Source organism: Lissotriton vulgaris, chromosome 3_1 (genome assembly GCF_964263255.1).
Source record: "Lissotriton vulgaris chromosome 3_1, aLisVul1.2, whole genome shotgun sequence".
Classification (NCBI taxonomy): Eukaryota; Metazoa; Chordata; class Amphibia; order Caudata; family Salamandridae; genus Lissotriton; species Lissotriton vulgaris.
The window spans coordinates 296,939,661-296,958,804 of record NC_141689.1 but is presented as its reverse complement, the minus strand read 5'-3'; the positions used below and the strand labels follow the sequence as shown (position 1 = coordinate 296,958,804).

Genomic DNA, 19,144 nt, shown 5'->3' with positions numbered 1-19,144 from the left:
CAACAGCAGCTTGGTGACATCTTGAGCCTCCAGTGTGGTGAAGCTGTCTTAAGTGGGGATTGACTTGATGTCTCTTGACGGCCCCAGGCTCCGATCTTAAGGCCCTCTTTTGGCAGATTGCAAAAGGAGGAAAAAATAGTGTCCACTTTTTGCCGAAAAAAGGAGGCTAGGGTTTCACAGATTTCGGGGCCACTCTGTGTTTTATCCTAGGCAATGTGAACAATCCTCTGTTGACAACAAGCTGGTTTCCTTTCAATCAATGCAAAATATCAATATCTAAATAAAATACAAACATGCTGTTTGATAAGAGCCTATAAAAGGGGGCATTATCTAATGAATAAAAACGCTCAACAAAATATTGAATTTGCCAATTTTATCGTTCTTCTTTTTTTTTTTCCCTTTTTATTGAAGTTGTATTCCGATTTATGCAGTATAGATCATAAAATACAGGAAAAAAAAATCATAGCAATAGTAAAATTACATTTGTTTTCAATTTAACGTAATATCAAACCAATTTACTCAAAATAACATCCCCAAATTTGATCGAATATTCTAATACAACCAACTCTTTGAGCGTATAACAATTCGCTTTTCCTAACCCTTTTCATTTTTTCCAGCCATTCCTGCAGCGTCGCGATATAGGTTGAAAGCCAATTCTGCAATAGTAAAGATCTAGCAACGGCCATTATGATATAAATCAATTTTGCCAAGTGACTTGAAAATGTACATTCAGGATCATAACCAAATAAAAACATTGTTGCATTACATGGGACTGATAGCATACAATAAGTTTCTAAAAAACCAATAATTTCTTCCCAAAAATGCTTAATTTTAGGACAAAACACTATAATGTGTGACCAATTGGCTTGTTTGCAATTGCAATGTCTAAAACAAAAAGCAGACGTATTGTTATACATTTTAGCAATTATTACTGGTGTACGATATAATAGCCATTTGCTAAAATACAGCATCCGGCGCCAATTGGCACCACGCAGTACACAGAAATTAAAGTGATTAATAGTTTTCCATATTTCCGGTGATCATATAAAATTTTCCTGAGTGTACCATTTACGGATAGCTTTAGTAGTCAACTCTACCTCCCGACTTTGTATCAGACACTGTTTCCATGCTCCAGGTTTCTTCTCCAAGTTATTAACAAAAAGATCTAAAACAAGAGTAGAAGTATAATTTGAAATGGTACCGGGATCTAATTGCGCCAACATAGGATAAATTAAGTTAGTATAGGAACCAATTAGCAAAAAATTGCCAACAATTCGACCTGACATCTCATTGACAGAGGGCCAAGTCCCGCTGACCAAAAAATCAGCTAATGTTCTAAACCCGGCTCGGCCCCAATTTTTTATAACAAGGGGATCGATTTTAATCCTTAAAAAGGAAAACACTCCAATTAAAGGAGTTAGTAAATGAAAGGGTGGAAGTGAATATCTCTTAAGCATTGCATTACGTTGTTTAAAAAAACCAATTTAGGATTTTATACCGCACAAATTTGGGTGATTTCGGTACAGACAAAGGGGATGGAATTTGAATTTCTAAACATATCAAATCAAAGAAAAAATTTATAAAACAACCAGTTGCTGCATTTCTATTCTTAAATCTCTCTAAGTACTGTGCAAAGTAAGCATAGTAATAATCTTTCAAATTTGGTAAGGAAAGACCGCCATAATCAGTTTCTGCAGTTAAAGTCCGTATGTCTAATCTGGGTGTTTTTTTTGCCCAAATAAATTTAGAAAACATAGATTCTATTTTGGAGAAAAAAGTACCAGGCAAATAGACTGGAATTGATGCGAACAAAAAATTAAAAAGAGGAAGGATTGACATTTTAATTAAATTGATGCGGCCGAGAATAGTTAAAGGCATAGGGTCCCAACGAGCAAACATTCATTGAACTTTTTTTATTAATGGAACGAAATTGAGTGTATATAAATCCAGAATATTGGAAGAGAACAGAATCCCCAGATATCTTTTAGGTTTTGAATTAATACAACCTTGCAAATCTTTGTGAAAAACTGGGTCTGCACCCCCACAAACCAATATTTCTGTCATTTTTTTGTTAATTCGGTAACCTCCTAGAGATTCAAACTCTTCAAAAATTTGAAAAATATAAGTCTGTGATTCCAAATCAGGTTTAATAAGTAACATAATATCATCTGCATAGAGTTTGATTTTGGCCATGGAGGTAACTGGTGATGTGATCTGAAAACAATTCCTGATAGCAATAGTTAACGGTTCGATAAAAAAAGCAAAAAGAATGGGTGATAAAGGGCAGCCTTGCCTAGTGCCACGTTGTACTAAGATTGAGCCTGCTAATGATTTATTAATAATTATGTTTGCTCTAGCGCCCACATACAAATTCTTTATCAAATTGATGATGCGTTGAGAAATGGCAAACTTAGATAAAATAAGAAAAATGGTGTCCCATACCACCAAATCAAAAGCTTTTTCAGCATCTAAAAGTAAAACCAAGGCCTGTATCCCACGTGCTTCAAAATAATCTAATGCTTCAACTAAAAAGTGTGTATTAGTAAATAATTGTCTGCCTATTATAAAACCGTTTTGATCTGGATGGATCAAATCCGCCGTATGATCATTAAGATGGAGTGAGAGCAGCTTAGTAGTTATTTTATAATCTGAATTTAATAAAGGAATTGGCCTGTAAGAATTCAGATCTTTGGATTCTTTCCCTTTTTAAAAAAAACTAATGACTGTACCATCATGGAAGGATTCCGGGACTTGCCCTCCTTCCAGCATTGAGTTCAACAATAACAAAAATAAGTCACTGAGGGAACTAATGAAAACTTTAAAGAATTCTGAGGGGAAGCCGTCGGGACCACAAGCCTTACCTAATGGAAGGTTTTTTTACAACTTCTTACAATTCTGCTTTAGAAAAAGGTCTTTGCATATGGCTCCGATCTTAAGGCCCTCTTTTGGCAGATTGCAAAAGGAGGAAAAAATAGTGTCCACTTTTTGCCAAAAAAAGGAGGCTAGGGTTTCACAGATTTCGGGGCCACTCTGTGTTTTATCCCAGGCAATGTGAACAATCCTCTGTTGACAACAAGCTGGTTTCCTTTCAATCAATGCAAAATATCAATATCTAAATAAAATACAAACATGCTGTTTGATAAGAGCCTATAAAAGGGGGCATTATCTAATGAATAAAAACACTCAACAAAATATTGAATTTGCCAATTTTATCGTTCTTCTGATTAATATCATCTACTACAAGAGCCATTTATGATAATTTGATAGGACAACAAAATGTTCCATAACAAGATTACTTTTATTTGTAAAACAAATGACTTTGTTATGCACGGCTTCCATGTAAAGCCTGTATCGTTGGCACCATTCTAATTCTTGCACTTCACTTCTGCAAAGTAGCAATAGTTGATCACAAACTGGTTACCCACTGCTGCTACTTTATAAAGGCATTCCAGGCTAGGCTGGCAGGGCTGTCGGAGAGCCTGTCAGCACAGCGCTGCTTGTCTTCTTTGACTGAAGGCAGAAAGCACAGCTCCAGGAGGGAGATGAAAGGCAGGAAAGGTGGTTTGAGTTTGATAAAGATGCCAGGTAAGGTATGTTTTCACATTTGGGATGAAGAGGAGAGTCCATTTTATGTATGGCTCCTCAATTACTTATTTGCTTCTGCCTAGTAATTATCAGCAGGGGGCAGATGAGTTTGAGGCAGCATACATATAGATATTTAACTATAAGTTACGGTGATGTGTTTCACTTCGGGGTTCTAGGTAGCATCATTGACAACAAGAGCTTTGCTTTCGTTGTTTATTTTATATCACTCACAACCCCTCGGTAAAAAATATCCCTGTAAGTGTAGTTCTATATATTATCACAGATGTGGTGATGGTAACAGTGAATAAAGTAACAAAGTCCCCTTTCTTCAGAAGTGGAAGGATATGTTAAACAGTGAACATTTAAGCTAAAGACCCTGAGATGTGTATTAGAATAATTTGTATCTCACTGAGGCACCTGTAGAACTTTGGTAGTTATGGTTCAGACAATGAGAAAACAGAAAGAGCACTTTATGTTTCCTTTAGAATGTTGATCTCCATTTGTGAATCTACTCAAAATCTTGAAAAACGGGTAATCATGTATGGCGAATCATGGGAATGTTAATTTTCCTTTGCAACAAACCTCTGATTTAATTGTGTTTATTCTTTTACCCTTTGGCGTAAATCTGTCCATCATTATTTAACACTTTACTTGACTATGTGATGAAAGGTTGTCTGCAGGATACCCTCCACATCATAAAACATTTTGCCCCTGTTGCTTATTTTGCCCCTAATGAAGGCAAATTTCCTTTTATAGGTGAGGCCCATCCTCAGGAGTGAGTTTTCTGATGCCCAATCACATATGGGCACTACCAAACTAGCAAACTATGTGGTCCGGTGATAAATTCTGGGCCACTTCATGTATGAAACAGTGGCAGTTCACTGTTCTATGTGCCAGGGCTCTGCTTTTCTTGTTTCCTGTTCCTTTTCTTATCATGATAATAGTGCCAGCATTTACATTTGGCCCTGCCCGGTCTAGCATTACCCCCCCCTCCCCTTCTGCTTCATCCTATTTTATATTTTTAGTTTTGGGGGAAGGATCCGGCAGCTAGAATTTGTACATAAGCCACTTCTTTCTAAAAAGGCACTTTCGCCCATATTCTATTTTCTGTTTATTTATTGCTTTATGATGGAATAGCAAATAAAAAACAGCGAAAATGGATGCCTCGAACATCATCACCATAAGCCGCCGAAGCGTCATTAGACATTGCCTGTGACCAAAAAGCAGGTACCCCTTGAGGCATTGCATTTTTAGTTGCTTTCAAAATTTCCTGACTGGACTGCATCCAACCTGTAGGCCCTGCAAACCCTTTGAAAACCCACATGTATCTAATGCTCCCATGCTCAGGAGACCTAAGGAAACACGGATGTTAGCAAATACTTGGAAAAACCCATTTGCATTTGCTATTTCAAGACTCCGGACATTCATAGCAATATATCCTTGGTTAGCATTCTTTGATTTATAGAACAAAACTTTGTGGTCAAAAAGGAATTAGTTGCCCAGCGCCTTAACCTTCAGCAGCAAAACCCCACTGGTGCAGTCTTGAACATATTTGTTCCTTAGGGCGTAGTCTAATAATTTGTCAGAGTTCATATATCCAAACATACTCCCTTATTCATTCAGGATGTTTAGTCTTTATTAATAATCTTCTCCATAAGTTTAATTAAATGTATCCATAAAGTCTCAGCAGTTACAGCCAGCCACCACGTGTTTCAGGGACTTTTGTTAAGTCACTCCTTATGTTTCTTAAGCTATAAGTTATTTGAGTATTTTTTTTAATATTTACCATTGTGTAAGGGGAAGTGGGGGTGGATGATTATCAAGGGCCTGTGACATGCCTTGGAAATCAGATTAAAGTAAATCCCATTATCAGGCAGCAAAAGGTATTCTCTGGAAAGTGTAATCAAGTTTGCGCTATATAAAACTTTATAAATAAATAAAATAAATAAATGTGAGACCATCAATTGATACCGTCCCACACGGAGAGCAGGCAGACCGAAGACCTTCTAACCTTCAGGAGACTACTCAAGACCTGGCTCTTCAAACAGTAGCAGCACACCTCCCCCCCCCCCCCCTAGTGCCTTGAGACCCTTCACGGGTATGTAGTGCGCTTTACAAATGCTATGATTGATTGATTGATTGAGAGTGTTTGGAGGCACATTTGAATTTGGAAACTAGAAATCATTTGGTCCTTAGGTGCCACAAAACTCAAAAGTGGTTGGTAACTTGCAAGAGTCCTCATTGGAGGAAGTGATCGATACCTCCTGGAGCATGACAAGAATCAATAAGGTCCGCATGTAAACTGTATCAGAAATCAGTGTGCTCACTGTGATCAAATACTCAAAAACAGCTGGAAGTGTGGTGTGGTAAAAGCAGTGGTAGGCGAGTGACATGAAACGTGTTGCGGATGTTATTTAGGAACACGTCACTACATGTAAGTTCTGTCTTGCTTTAAAGATAGTTTGAAAAGTGTATGGTGTAGTGGGACATTTTGCCTCAAGAATGGCATTGAAAAAAATGTGTATTGCTCTGTATAAGGTTAGTAAGTATCAGTTGCAGTATAAAGAAATTATACTTCGGTGCAGCAGATGATCTAAGGCAAGGTAATCCAACATTTTTAAGTGGGGGGATCAGTATACAATATTTCTTGTTAGCCAGTGGGATGTGTGAGTGAAGCAATCCATTTTGATCCTCCCAAGAAATGATTCTGAAGCTTCTCCCAGCAAAAAAATAATGGGGTCAGATGCTGCATTTGTCAGCACCGCTTGTCAGTAAATGATCAATTGTCGGTGGTTTTATTTTGAATAATTGATCAATTTCTGCAATGGAGAGCAGAGATGCTTTTTGTGAGCTCAGGCATGGGCCAGGTTTAATATTACCTCTATTTGTACTTGTACGCTTTTGTAACCTGGACACATGTCACTTTTTCCTCCTGTAATGTACCGTTTGCTACCTCTTGTATTTGTTTGCTCACGATTGTCACTTTTGCCTCATGTAACTTAGCGTTTGCTTTTGTAATTTGTTCACTTGTAATGTTCTCATGTATCAGTTCTGTTCCTATTGTGAAGCGCTCTGACACCTTCGGGTAAAGTCCGCGGTATATAAAAATGCATAAATAAATAAATAATAAATAAACACCGAACGCGACTCGTTGCCAGCTCGCCATCAGCACCCCATCCCACTGCTCCTCCAGGCACCTTTGTTCACTCTACAGTGATGAAGATGCACTGGTGGTTCTCACATGCTGTTACCACACGCATGCAGTTAAGCAAAAATGTTGTGGTCCTCTTGCAAAGCAATGCCTGTAAGCTGGAGGTCACAGCTTCAGATCGTTGTGAGTTAGCTTAATGGGTCTTGCAGCTCTTGTAGGGACCGTTGTGTGGCCTTAAATGAAGGCACACGTTTCCATCCTGAAAAACTGTTTACTGCTTTCTGTGCCTGCTGGAAACAGTTTCAAGTTGCAACATAAGTTTGAATTATTACAGGGCTTCCTTCTCCAGATGTTGATAAATGAAAGAATGTAAAAAAAGAAAACAAAGCAGCCTGAATAAAAACCAAGTCTCTATACGTCATTCCTCCCAAATACACAGGGCCTCATTTATGGGGTCCCTTGCGCCATCGGCACGCCACTTTTTGTGACGTTCCGTGGCGCAGAAGCCTGCGTGAAATTTATCAGGCAGCCCTAAGCCACTTTTTTTGGCTTAACGCTGCCTGATAAATATCAGTCCCTTTAACGCAGTGTTAGGCGTTAAAGGGACATGCAATGGGTGTTGCTGGGGGCGTTCCCAGCAACATCCATAGCCTTTTGACACTGCTCCAGATTTACGAGAAATCGTAAATCTGAGGCAGTGCCAAAAGCTTACGCCTCTCTGGCGTAAGGTAGGTGCAACGGGGAGAAATATCTTTATTTTTCCTTTTAGGTCTCCCCTAAGCCATTGCGTTAGCGATGCATTGGCGAGATATTAAGGAGGGGTTTTCAAAAGTGCTCCCAAAGTGCGGATCGGGTACAGTGCATGTGCGCCGGGCACGTGCACCATTTGTCCCCCTGCTGATCACTTTCGCGCCGCTTTGATGTTCTCAGTGAGCTGCGCGGCCACTGAGAACATCAAAGCGGGTGCGAAAGTGCTCACCATTTGCCACCCCCTCCCTTATCCTACTTCCTGCTTGTTTTTATGGCCTTTCATTCAGGTTTGCTTCTCGAACAGTGAAGTGTTGCCTACAGTGACTGCCTTTACACCTGTTTGTTTATTCCTTTATATCCACTACTGCTGAAAGATATTGATTTCTGCTGTTTATCCACCATGGTGCCCACTTGTTCCACGGTCAAAGAACTTCATTTTCCTCTTTCCTTGTTGAAATTGTTAGAGCTGCTGTTTTGTCAACCCACGCCCGTCTGTGCTTCGCGGTGCACACTTACTTTTGAAGGTGTGTAATTCATGTGCACGAGCAGACTAGAACCTGGGTTGAGCGTCCTCGAGCCGTTGGGCTCATAGTTCACCCTCTGATGCTTACAATCAGTCCCCTGATTTTTTAACCTACGCCTGTCTGTGCTTCGCGGTGCACACTTACTTTTGAAGGTGTGTAATTCATGTGCACAAGCAGACTAGAACCTGCGTTGAGTGTCCTCGAGCCTCTGATGCTTACAATCGGTCCCCTGATTTTTGCTGTTTTTTTTCATTGGAAGACTATGATGGTTTTGAGTCATTTAAGTTTGAACTGTTCACGTGGACCGGGTTTTCATGCCCCATGGATTCTGGGGTTTGCAGTTCTATTTGTTTTCGTCCTTAGGGTGGTCACAAGATTGTTGAAGCATTATAGATTTTCATGCTCCTTTCCATTAAATCTCGCTGAATTTTGCTGGCACCGAGGCATACACAATAAAAAACAAGCATTTACAATACAATAGCTCTCATTGCAATTGTTAAAGCTGCTGTTTTGCCGGGCTTCTTGTAGCTCATGTTCCACTTTTTATTTCAATGCCAAATGCTCTTCTCCATGTTTATGCGTTTATTTTTATTTTTATGTGGACTCAAGCCACCTAACGGCTGCTTAAGAATGCTCAAACAACAAATATTGAGGCATGTTAAAACAAGGTGCTGTTTAGACTGCCAGTGAGAGGAGTGAGCATTGAGCACCAAGGGGTGTGCAGTGATCTCTCTAGTACCTCGGGTCCACCACCCCATTAAGGCTGCCAATGGTTTGGAGCCTAAATGTAATTAAGGGTTTTCAATCGTAGTATCGCTTTTGGAAGTCATATCTGTTTACATTGACCAACCTAAATTGTAAGTTGACGTTTTTGAAATTGTTAGAGCTGCTGTTTTGCCGTGCACATTCTGCTCATGTTTTGTTTGGCTCGTGAGTTTAAAGGCGATTACATCATGTTTATAGGCCACTAGAGTGATCCATATAAAGCGTTGTCCTTCTTTTTCTTAGTTCTGTCACAGGCCTTTGGTTGTCCTGTTTTTCTGTAAGTCTTCCTGGCTCATCTTAGGTGTCAATGGGTGGTGAGCAAGGTGGGAGTAACCGGCCTTGGTGTTTTTTCAAATGCTTATTTTACCTTGCTTGAAGACCCTGTTTAGCAAGGTTGGTGTAAAAGATGCACTAAGAATAAATGTGTTCGTTGTTTTGTACTCAGCGTGTTCGTGATGCAGCAGTGGAAGTGTCGTGCACAATCTGGTTCTTCTGAGCAGCCTGGGTCAGGAAGTGGGTACTCGCTAGCATGCTGATTTGAATTGATTTACAAGTGTGTAGGATGGATATCAGACAAACCACTTACCTAAAATGGCAAATTAATTTATGAAATCTTTTGGGCAGTTATAAAGCTAAGTCTGTATATTCTTAATGCGTCCCTTGGTTTGTGAGCATGATGCTGCAGTCGTGTCTCCTGTGCCTTCCAGTGTGATAGGAAAAGCTTATTTCGCCCCTAACTCTTGCTTTTGTCTCTCTTGGTTTTGTCGATCTTCTGAAAATGCCTGTAAACTGAAGTCTGCCCTTTCATGCTGCTGTGTAACTAGTTGTTGACCTTAAAGGAGTTTCTAGTAACAGAGCTGGATGCGGTGGTGCACTTGCAGACCCTAATTACAAAGCTTTTGGCATCAGCATTCTCCCCATTATCAGATTTTGATAAATGGGAACGGAGTTCTTTAGACTGATGCTATAAAACAACCAGTATGAATGAACAATGCCGATTTTACTCTGTATTTAGTGGAAGTGGGTGACCGTGTGGGGTGAAATGCTGCCCTATAGACTTTCTACAGTGCCCTGCGGATTCTCATGGACATGCTATGCTTGTGTTAAACTTTTCTGCAGTGGTGGCTGGTTTTGTGTTTTTTCCTACCAGTCTTGCTGCGTCTATCTATCCTCTTTGCTTTCAGCTCCTCTTTTTTAAAAAAAAATATTTTTACTATTATTGCAGGAAGAACATCTTCATCAAATTTCAATATAAAAAGAAAAAAAAACAATTTCTTCTTTAACAGCTTTAGCGGAGAACAGACATATATAATTCCAAAAAAGATACTTTTTAGCAAGGCGTAATTATAACAGCAAATTTTACCACTGGTCTTTAAACATGTTCAAAAATCAAAAAAAGTGCCCCCGATTTTTTATTTCTTTTTTAAAGCATTGGGACCTCTAAGTCTTGCTAAAGAGAGTTCCATAACATTGATTTCATTTATCAAACTCCACCATTCCATTACACTAGGAGGATCTTTTAAGATCCAGGATCTAGCTATGACTAGTCTAGCACATGCATATACTATAGTTAATAGATCCCTATGCTGACTACGGTTATCATGAAAATCAAGTAAAATTAACTGAGGCGATATCGGCGGAGTATTGATTTGTTTCCTCGACAGAACATCAGTTATCCCGTTCCAAAATATAGATAACTTTGGGCATAGAACCAACATATGCTCAATACCTGCTGCTTCCAAATCGCATTTCGGGCACTTAGTACAATCATTAGATTGGTTGCCACATGTTCAACTAAATATTCTTTGTGAAGTGTAGTATAGCTGAGTAACTGTTCGGTATAGCTGGAGCCTCAAGTTGGAGGATTGAACTACCCGGTTTATTTGGCATAATGAGGCTGAAATCTGTTTAGGGTTGATGTTAACTCCTAGTCTGGTTGACCAATTAGCCGCTAGTTTCCCACTATCGTCTCTTTTATTTGCAATCAAATGGCCGTAGCTTAAACTTATAAGTGATTTAACTTTGTCTGAGTAGAGACTCGTTAGAAAGTCCGAATGTGATGCTTCTACAATCTTCATCTTGCGAAGTAGAAAACCCCTGATTTGGATATATTTAAAGTACATATCGTCATTTAATTCAAAAATATGTTTAAGTAAGCCAAAATCGAGAAAACCATTCGGGCCATAAAGGTCTCCCAGAGTGGTGATTCCATGCCTAGCCCATGTCTTCCCCAAACCATCTGAAAAAATACAAGGCAGCCCAGGATTACCCCACAGTCTAAGCTCAGCATTGTAATAAGGAATTTTTCCTAGAGTCATGATTTGGTCCCAGAATTTTTTTATATGCCTAGCGGTCTTAAATGTAACTCTTTTGAAGTAATTAGGATCGTGTACACGAAATAAGAATTGATTGCAGTCAGGTCCCAGCATGTAGTGGTGATAAAATAAAGAACTCTAATTTTTCAGCAAGCTTCGTATGCATTGAAAAAAAGTGGCAAAATAATATATTCTAAAATCAGGAAACATCAGGCCTCCCTTTTCAATTGGTAGCTCCAATAATTTGATAGATCTTCGCGCTTTTTTACAACCCCACACAAAGCTGCTACAAATGCCTTCTAGTTTTTTAAAGAAAAGTTTGTTAATTTGCAAGGGGATTGATCTAAATAAGTATAATAATTTGGGCAGAATCTTCATTTTAATTAAGTTGATACGCCCCACTTAGGTTAAGCGGTATCTTGTGCCATTTTTTTAAGAGTAACATTATTTCCTTTAACATAGAGTCATAGTTCATAGTTATCACCTTGTCTATATTAGCTGCCAACTTGATTCCAAGATAGGTCGCGCTTTGGCATAAACCCAGAATTGGTGCAGATGGTTTATAATTAGCAGTAACTTGTGTCTTGCTTACATTAAGTTTATAGCCAGACACCTCTCCAAAATTTCCGGCCTCTTGTATTATTGCCGGAATTGCTGTAACCAAGTCAATAGTAAGTATCGCTACATCATCTGCAAAAGCAGTTATCTTCAGATTTTTACCACCATGTTGTGCAGGTATAATACTATTCTGAGCTGTCAATGCATTTAAAAAAGGCTCCAGAGATAGCGCGTAAAGTAGAGGGGACAGAGGGCAACCTTGCCTTGTTCCCCTCTCTATCAAAAACGTAGCTGACTCTGTTCCCCCATAACTAATCTTCGCCCGTGGTGTATCATAGAGCGAACAGACCCAATCGAGATAGGGGCCCTGGATACCAATCTTCTTCAAAACCTCCCACAAACACTCCCACCCCACTCGGTCAAATGCTTTTTCAGCATCTAACATTACCATCCCGAGTGGGGTGTGAGCAGTTGAGGCGACATCGAAGGCTGTAATTGCCATATTCACATGGGCTGTGGTATCCCTTCCTGTCAAAAAACCGTGTTGTTGGGCATTAACTAAACCTGGCATTATAGGGGCTAAGCGTTTAGCCAAGATTTTGGCAAAGATTTTAACATCAGAATTGATCAAAGAAATCGGCCGATATGAGCCACATTCTTCCGGGGGCTTATTTTTCTTTAAAAAGAATGCTATTTTAGCAATTTTCCAGGACATGGGAGCCTTTCTAGAAACGTTATAGCGTCCATCACTGTTACCAGAAGAGGGAGTAGTTCTTATGCACATACTTTATACAGTTCTATAGGCAAGCTATCCTCTCCTGCCGCTTTACCAGAGGGTAGGGCGAGAGTTGCCTCATTTATTTCAGACATTGTTATTCTAGAATTAAGCTGGTGCACAGCCTCAGTATCTAAAGGTGTAGGCATATACTCGTCAAGATACGGAAGTATTTTGGCTGTAGTAGGGATGATTTCGGGTGTATATAGTTTGCAGTAGTATTTGGTAAATTGGTCAAGAAACTGGTCTGTTTGTTCATAAATGCATAAGTCTGAACCTTTGATTTGTTTAACCCTGGTTCTAGCTTTCTTATCAGCAACTTTATATGCAAGTACTTTGCCTATTCTATCCCCTCCTTCTTACTGAGCCAATTTATATTTATGGATTTTAGTACTGTACCCTTCTCTTAGTGACTTTTTAATAGAAAATTGTAGTTTTAACAGCTCCATTCTTAGTAGTTCAATGTTGGGTGTTTTTTGAGCGGCAGCTTCTGCTAGTTGTTGCTCAACCCGCAAAATATTAGAGATGGTTAACTTAGTTTCTCTACGACTTTCAGCGTTTTCCTAAAAATATACTGTTGGGCGAAGCCCCTAATGCTGCACTTGCAGGCGTCCCAGACTGTATTTACCGGAGCCGTGTTGGTGTTTAAATTTATATATTCTTTAATATGCTCCTTTAAAAGTAAGACAAATTGAGAATCGCTAAACAAGTACTTTGGAAATGTAAAAAGTCGTACACCTAGACTTTGTACAGTAATTTTAAGTTCCATAAGTATCGGGTTGTGATCTGAGGTAACCCTTGGGCATAATTCTATCGTACAATTTTCTATTATATGATCAGAAGCCCAGACCATATCAATTCTAGAGCAAGATCAATGGGGTGCTGAGTAATAAGTGAAGCCAGCTAGTTTGGGGTGTTTTGAGCGCCATATGTCTTTCAAATTATGAATTCTACCCAGCTCCGTAAATGCAGCCCTAACCTTGAGCATCCTTTTAGCACTGCTTAAGCCAGTAGTGTCTATTTTGTTATCCATAGCACAATTAAAATCTCCCATTACCAAAACTTCGCCCTCCCAGTCCAATAGCTCAATTTTTAGCTGCTCATACAATCTCGGATCATCAATATTAGGCCCGTAAACCAGACACAAGACGAATTTCTTAGTTTCCATTGGAATTTGCGCTATTGCCCATCTTCCCCGTACTTCAGAAGCCGTTTTAATAATTTCCATCACTAAACTTTTTTTTTTAAATATAGCAACCCCACGGATCGAAGCTCCTAAGGACGAGCTAACAACCAAGTCATAACCCATTTGGGATAAGAGCTTTCTATCTTGGTAACTAATGTGTGTTTCAGACATAAGTGCTAGATGAGGCTTATACATATCCATTTCTTCTTGTACCAATTTTCTTTTCTGTTTGTTATTGAGACCAGCAACATTCCAAACTAAAAATCAAATTTTCAACATTTCCTATAGTCATACAATTGTCTGTCCTCTGCACACGCAATTTTATTAATACCAACAAATATAGTTTACGAATACCTAAGCAATCACTCCTTCCTGCAATAAAAAATGTTCCCCCTTTTTTTACCCTACCCCAAATCAGAGCTCCACCTACCCCTCCTCCATTCCCCTCCCCTCCCTTACACTCTCCTAAATCCCTCCCCCTGTACCTACCCGGAAGCCTCCCCCTATTTACTGCTCCTCAAAAGCGGTCTGATGCCTGATACCTTTGGGTCAAGCTTGCGTATATAAAATTTAGAAGGACAAAAAAAAAGTTGTGTGACCTTATTCCCTGTGATATACTTAAGTATGCTTTTTACTACTCGCTTACAATTGGAAACACTTATATATACCCTGCTTGCGCAAAAAAACTGAACAAAAGTAAAACCTGGTTTTCCAAGGAGGCTAATTGGCAGAGGAGAAATGGAGTTGGGGAAAGAGTAATCATCGATGTAGGTTATTGACCGTGCGATCCTGACCACCAGTGCCAAGTCACCATGCCTTCATTGCCAGCTTCTTACAGTGCACACAAATGGAATTCAATGCAACTTCCCAGCTGTGAAAACTACAGGTACCAGCATGCTGCAATTGTGACTCACGTGAGAAGCCCACGTGGGCTGTATATAATATGCATGCAGTTAATGGCGCCAACCTTGCATTTCAGTTTGGAAGTGTCATCCTCTGATGAAAGAGCCTGGGTGCTCTGAAATGCGTCAGGATTTGTAAATGTTTGGAGCTGGAAATGCCGGTTTTCGAAAATAAAGGCTTTTGAAAAGCAACCAGCTGGGAAGTTGCATCCTTGCTTCAGGGCAAACTTTGTGTGGATTTATACTCCGCAGCCTGGCCGAGAAGGATGCCTCACCATAGAGTCATAATGGGGCCCGAGAGGTTTGAACATTCTTGACCTTTAGGCGCAGCTGTGTTATGGAAAAAGAAAACTGGGGATTTCATTCCCAAAACCCACTCTGGCATTTTTATTCGTTTAAAAGAAAGGACATTGCTACTTAACTGAACCCACATGGGGAAGATTTTGCTTGGAGTGAAAACTACAGGCACCAGCATACTGCAATTGTGACTCACATGAGAAGCCCACGTGGGCTGTATATAATATGCATGCAGCTAATGGCGCCTACCTTGCATTTCAGTTTGGCAGTGTCATCCTCTGATGAAAGATCCTGGGGGCTCTGAAACGCGTCAGGATTTGTAAGTGTTTGGTGCTGAAAATGCCGGTTTTCGAAAATAAAGGCTTTTGAAAGGCAGCCAGCTGGGAAGTTGCATCCTTGCTTCAGGGCAAACTTTGTGTGGATATATTTTTATATATATATATATATATATACATATATAGATATAGTTTATAGATAAATGTGATAATGAATTTTAAATTATACAAAATCGCAGAATAATAAAGCTTTTCAGGGGGGTTTGGGCACCTCTTCAATCAAAAGTTGATGTAAGGCATACAAAATTGCAGTAGTATTTAGATGTTTTTTTTTAGTTTAAGAATTTTTTATTAAGTTTAACAAAAACACAAACAAAGCCATACAATATTGTAAGTGAATATGATAAGTTAAAACATGAGGCAATAGAGATAATGAAAAATCCAGAATAACCAATGAGGGGAAGAAAGAAAAGTAAAGAAAAGAAGAAGAGAGGAGAGAGAGAAAAATAAAATTTTGATGACTTTTGACAGGAGACAATAGAGCGTCCCTTTTCATAGCAAGTGAGAAAGGTGCAATATAAGCTCTATCAAGTCTATGATTGTAACATATTCCATACCACCAAGCTTGAAACTGAATGTTTTTTTTAAGCACTTCCAGTTTTTATTAATTTGTTAAGAGCAACTGCTAACATAAGGTCAATTATTTAAGCATTTAACATACATTAATTCCAGTCTTCTGATCAGCTGCCAGGAAAAGATAGACAAAGGAAAAGGGAATATTTGATTGACATTCAGAATTTATCAGTTCTCATACCTTAATCCTATAATGATGAGTATAATGACAACTAAATATTAAGTGTTTTAGTCTGCTTTACATTTATCACATGACCATGATGTGGGAAGTATGTCGAGAGTTATTTGAAACAAAATTGTGAGTTATAAAAAGTCTATTTAATACTTACTTTTTATATATTTACATATATTCTTGATTAACTTGGAAATATTGTATTTGTTTCATATGTATGCATGTACGTCATGTGGGCATAACATCCTTCTCCAGGTAATAGCCTTAAACTCTCTATGACTGCAAAGTTCACAGGCATTCCTATCAGCCTGCATTAAAATAGTAATGCCATTCTCTCCACTATGTCTGTAGCATTTTTTTATTTTTTCTGCTCGTCACTTGTTAGCTGTAGAAAATGCCTACATAACTACATATATTTTTTATTTTTACATTTTTGGTGAAGGACTTTACATTCATTACTCTTTTGCCTATATTGCCACCTGAGTTGTATCAATGCAACCACCTCCTCCTGCACCTCCCTTACAGAAAGCCTTGTGCTCAGCCCACAATGTAAAATTATGATACATAAAGACATCCTTTCGACTCTGTGATCGCCACCTGACATGTGTTGTGTTGTGAAAGCTTGTCCATGGACTTCCACACGTAGCCACCTTTCTAATATACACCTACAATAGATACTTTGTTCTTAATTAACCAAAATAGTATATATAATATTGTAGATGGCTACATCTTCACATCTTCCACCACACTCTATGATACGAGGAGGTCAGGCACTGACTTTCCTAGTTCACAGCCAAAGCAAAACGATGGCATAGCATAGTGTAAACCAAGACTTGGCTGTCACCTACTAGCATGGGATGGCCACATAGATCTGCACATAGATTTATATTCAGGAATTTGGCCTCTAGAGACAGATTGCCATTACCAGTATTTTATTTTGTCAAGGTGAGGGCAAAATATCAACTTGCATTGGCTCAGACCAAAATCACAGCTCATCCTCACACATGTATCCACTGTAATGAGATGACCTATTGTCTTAATGACATTATTTCAAAATATATCATTGGAACTATTGTTTGAATTCTGTCTTTCCAGGACAGTATGAGAAGTCTAATGATGTGCTAAAAACAGGATCCTGCACAGACACCTGCAAGGAGTTTCAACAAATAAAGCAGACAATTTTACAGTTGAAACAAAAGGTAAAGCCACTTTTATATGGATTCATTGGTGAAGTATAATTGGTGGAATAGCAAAAATATGTCAGTAACAGCTTGAGTTGCCATACAACTCCAGGTCAGTGGGATGCCAGGTTCCAATTTTGGTTTTGATTTTACACAATATTATTTTCAAGTGTGCAAGTCAGTGTAAAACCTTAAGTGAATCAAAGTTATAACTTCTAGCATGCACTGACTTAAAATAAAGAACAATGCTATAAATGTTAAGTCACAATGAAATTGTGTGATCTGGCAACAATAGCAAGGGCTATTTTTTGTTCATGTTTATAAAGTGATCACTAAATTGAGACATAATGGGGGGATTAGGTTAAAAATCAAATCAAAACCAGATACATTAAAACAATCTGAAAGACAGAGTAAAAATATCATACATGACAACACTATGGCAAAAGGAAGAAGAGAGAGAATAGCATAATAATAAAAACTAGAGGCCCATTGAGAAGTGGCTCAGGGAAAGCGGATGTGCAAATAGGAGAAGAGTTTGGGGAACACATTAGAACATAAGTATAGAGGAATATGATTTGCAAGAATCATGGTAGTTTGCAGGAAACTGCATGAATTGCACTAGATTAACGTTTGTATTTTCAACTGATTGATTTGAATAGTTAGTGGTGGCCGTGAAATGTGCCCCCAAGTCTGCAGTTCGGGACTTCTTTCTCCACATTGTTCATCCTCTAAAGGGACATTTCAGAATATTCTCTATTATCGTTACTTGAAACAAATGTAACTTTTCACAATGTATACAAATTAGTTCCACCTACTTGTGGCCTTCAGTGCCCCCTATAGATGTCCCTGCATGCACTGTCTTCATTGCCGTTAATCAGGGTGATAAATGTTTTTCACCACAGAAGGCATTTTTGTGTTATTGCCATTCACTTATATGACCACAGTGAGAATGGTACCGACCATGTCAGGGAGGGCGCTCAGATGTGAATGAGAAGAGAGTGAGCTGCATCAGTGAAACACTGACCCCGTCCACAGTTCAGCAACGCCATCACCGACTTCGTCAGCACACATGCCCTCACCTCCACGGGCTACATCTTTCTCGGGGACCTGAACTTCCACCTCGAGAACAACAACAACACCAACTCCAACACCCTGATCGGCAACCAAGACAACCTCGGTCTTAGACAACTTGTCACAACACCCACCCACTCTGCCGGCCACACGCTTGACCCCATCTTCTCCGCAAGCCCCCACGTCTCCTTCAACCACACCACTGAACTCCACTGGACCTACCGCCGCTGCATACACTTCACTTTCAAGAAGCCCACCACACAACACCTCACCCAACAGATACCTTGCCACTGCTGGAGCAAAGTCACCAAAGACCAGCTAACCACCACCCTCACCCAGAGCCCTCCAACACCAATGACATCCCACCCTTGCAAGACCTGTGCAACTCGCTGGCCACCTCCTTCCACCGCAAGATCGCAGACATCCATGACAGCTTCAACGCCACGACCACCCCGACAACCACTGAGACCTCCGCTCCCATGACCACCACCCGCACCAACCGCATACTATCCGGGTCCAACATCAACGACAATGACACCATCAAGATCATGAACACCATCCACTCCAGATCTCCGTCAGACCCATGCCCACACCATATCTTCAACAAAGCCAACACAGCCATCGCAGCCCATCTCTGGAAAGTCATCAACATCTCCTTTGAGACAGCAACCTTCCCAGAGAGCTGGAAGCACGCCGAGATCAACGCCTTACTCAAGAAACCCAAGGCAGACCCCAGGGACATCAAGAACTTCTGGCCCATCTCCCTGCTCCCGTTCCCGGTGAAGGTCATCGAGAAGACCGTCAACAAATAACTGATCCGCTACCTCGAGGAGAACAGCATTCTGGACCTTTCCCAATCTGGGTTCTGCAGCAACCACAGCACCGAAACTGCCCGCATCACCGCCACAGATGACATCAGGACCCTGCTAGACAACGGAGAAACAGCGGCCCTCATCTTCCTGGACCTGTCAGCCGCCTTTGACACAGTCTGCCACCGCACACTA

The 19,144-nt window shown here is 39.9% G+C and overlaps 1 protein-coding gene across 1 annotated transcript in view; it reads left to right on the top strand.

The window, feature by feature from the left end:
* The window catches only part of CCBE1 (collagen and calcium binding EGF domains 1), an 824,981-nt gene that overhangs the window by 789,301 nt on the left and 16,536 nt on the right, over nt 1–19,144 (top strand). Inside the window, exon 6 of the mRNA XM_086960489.1 lies at nt 16,984–17,087. Within this exon, the coding sequence (XP_086816615.1) occupies nt 16,984–17,087 (104 nt within the window). The remainder of the gene's footprint in view (nt 1–16,983; nt 17,088–19,144) is intronic.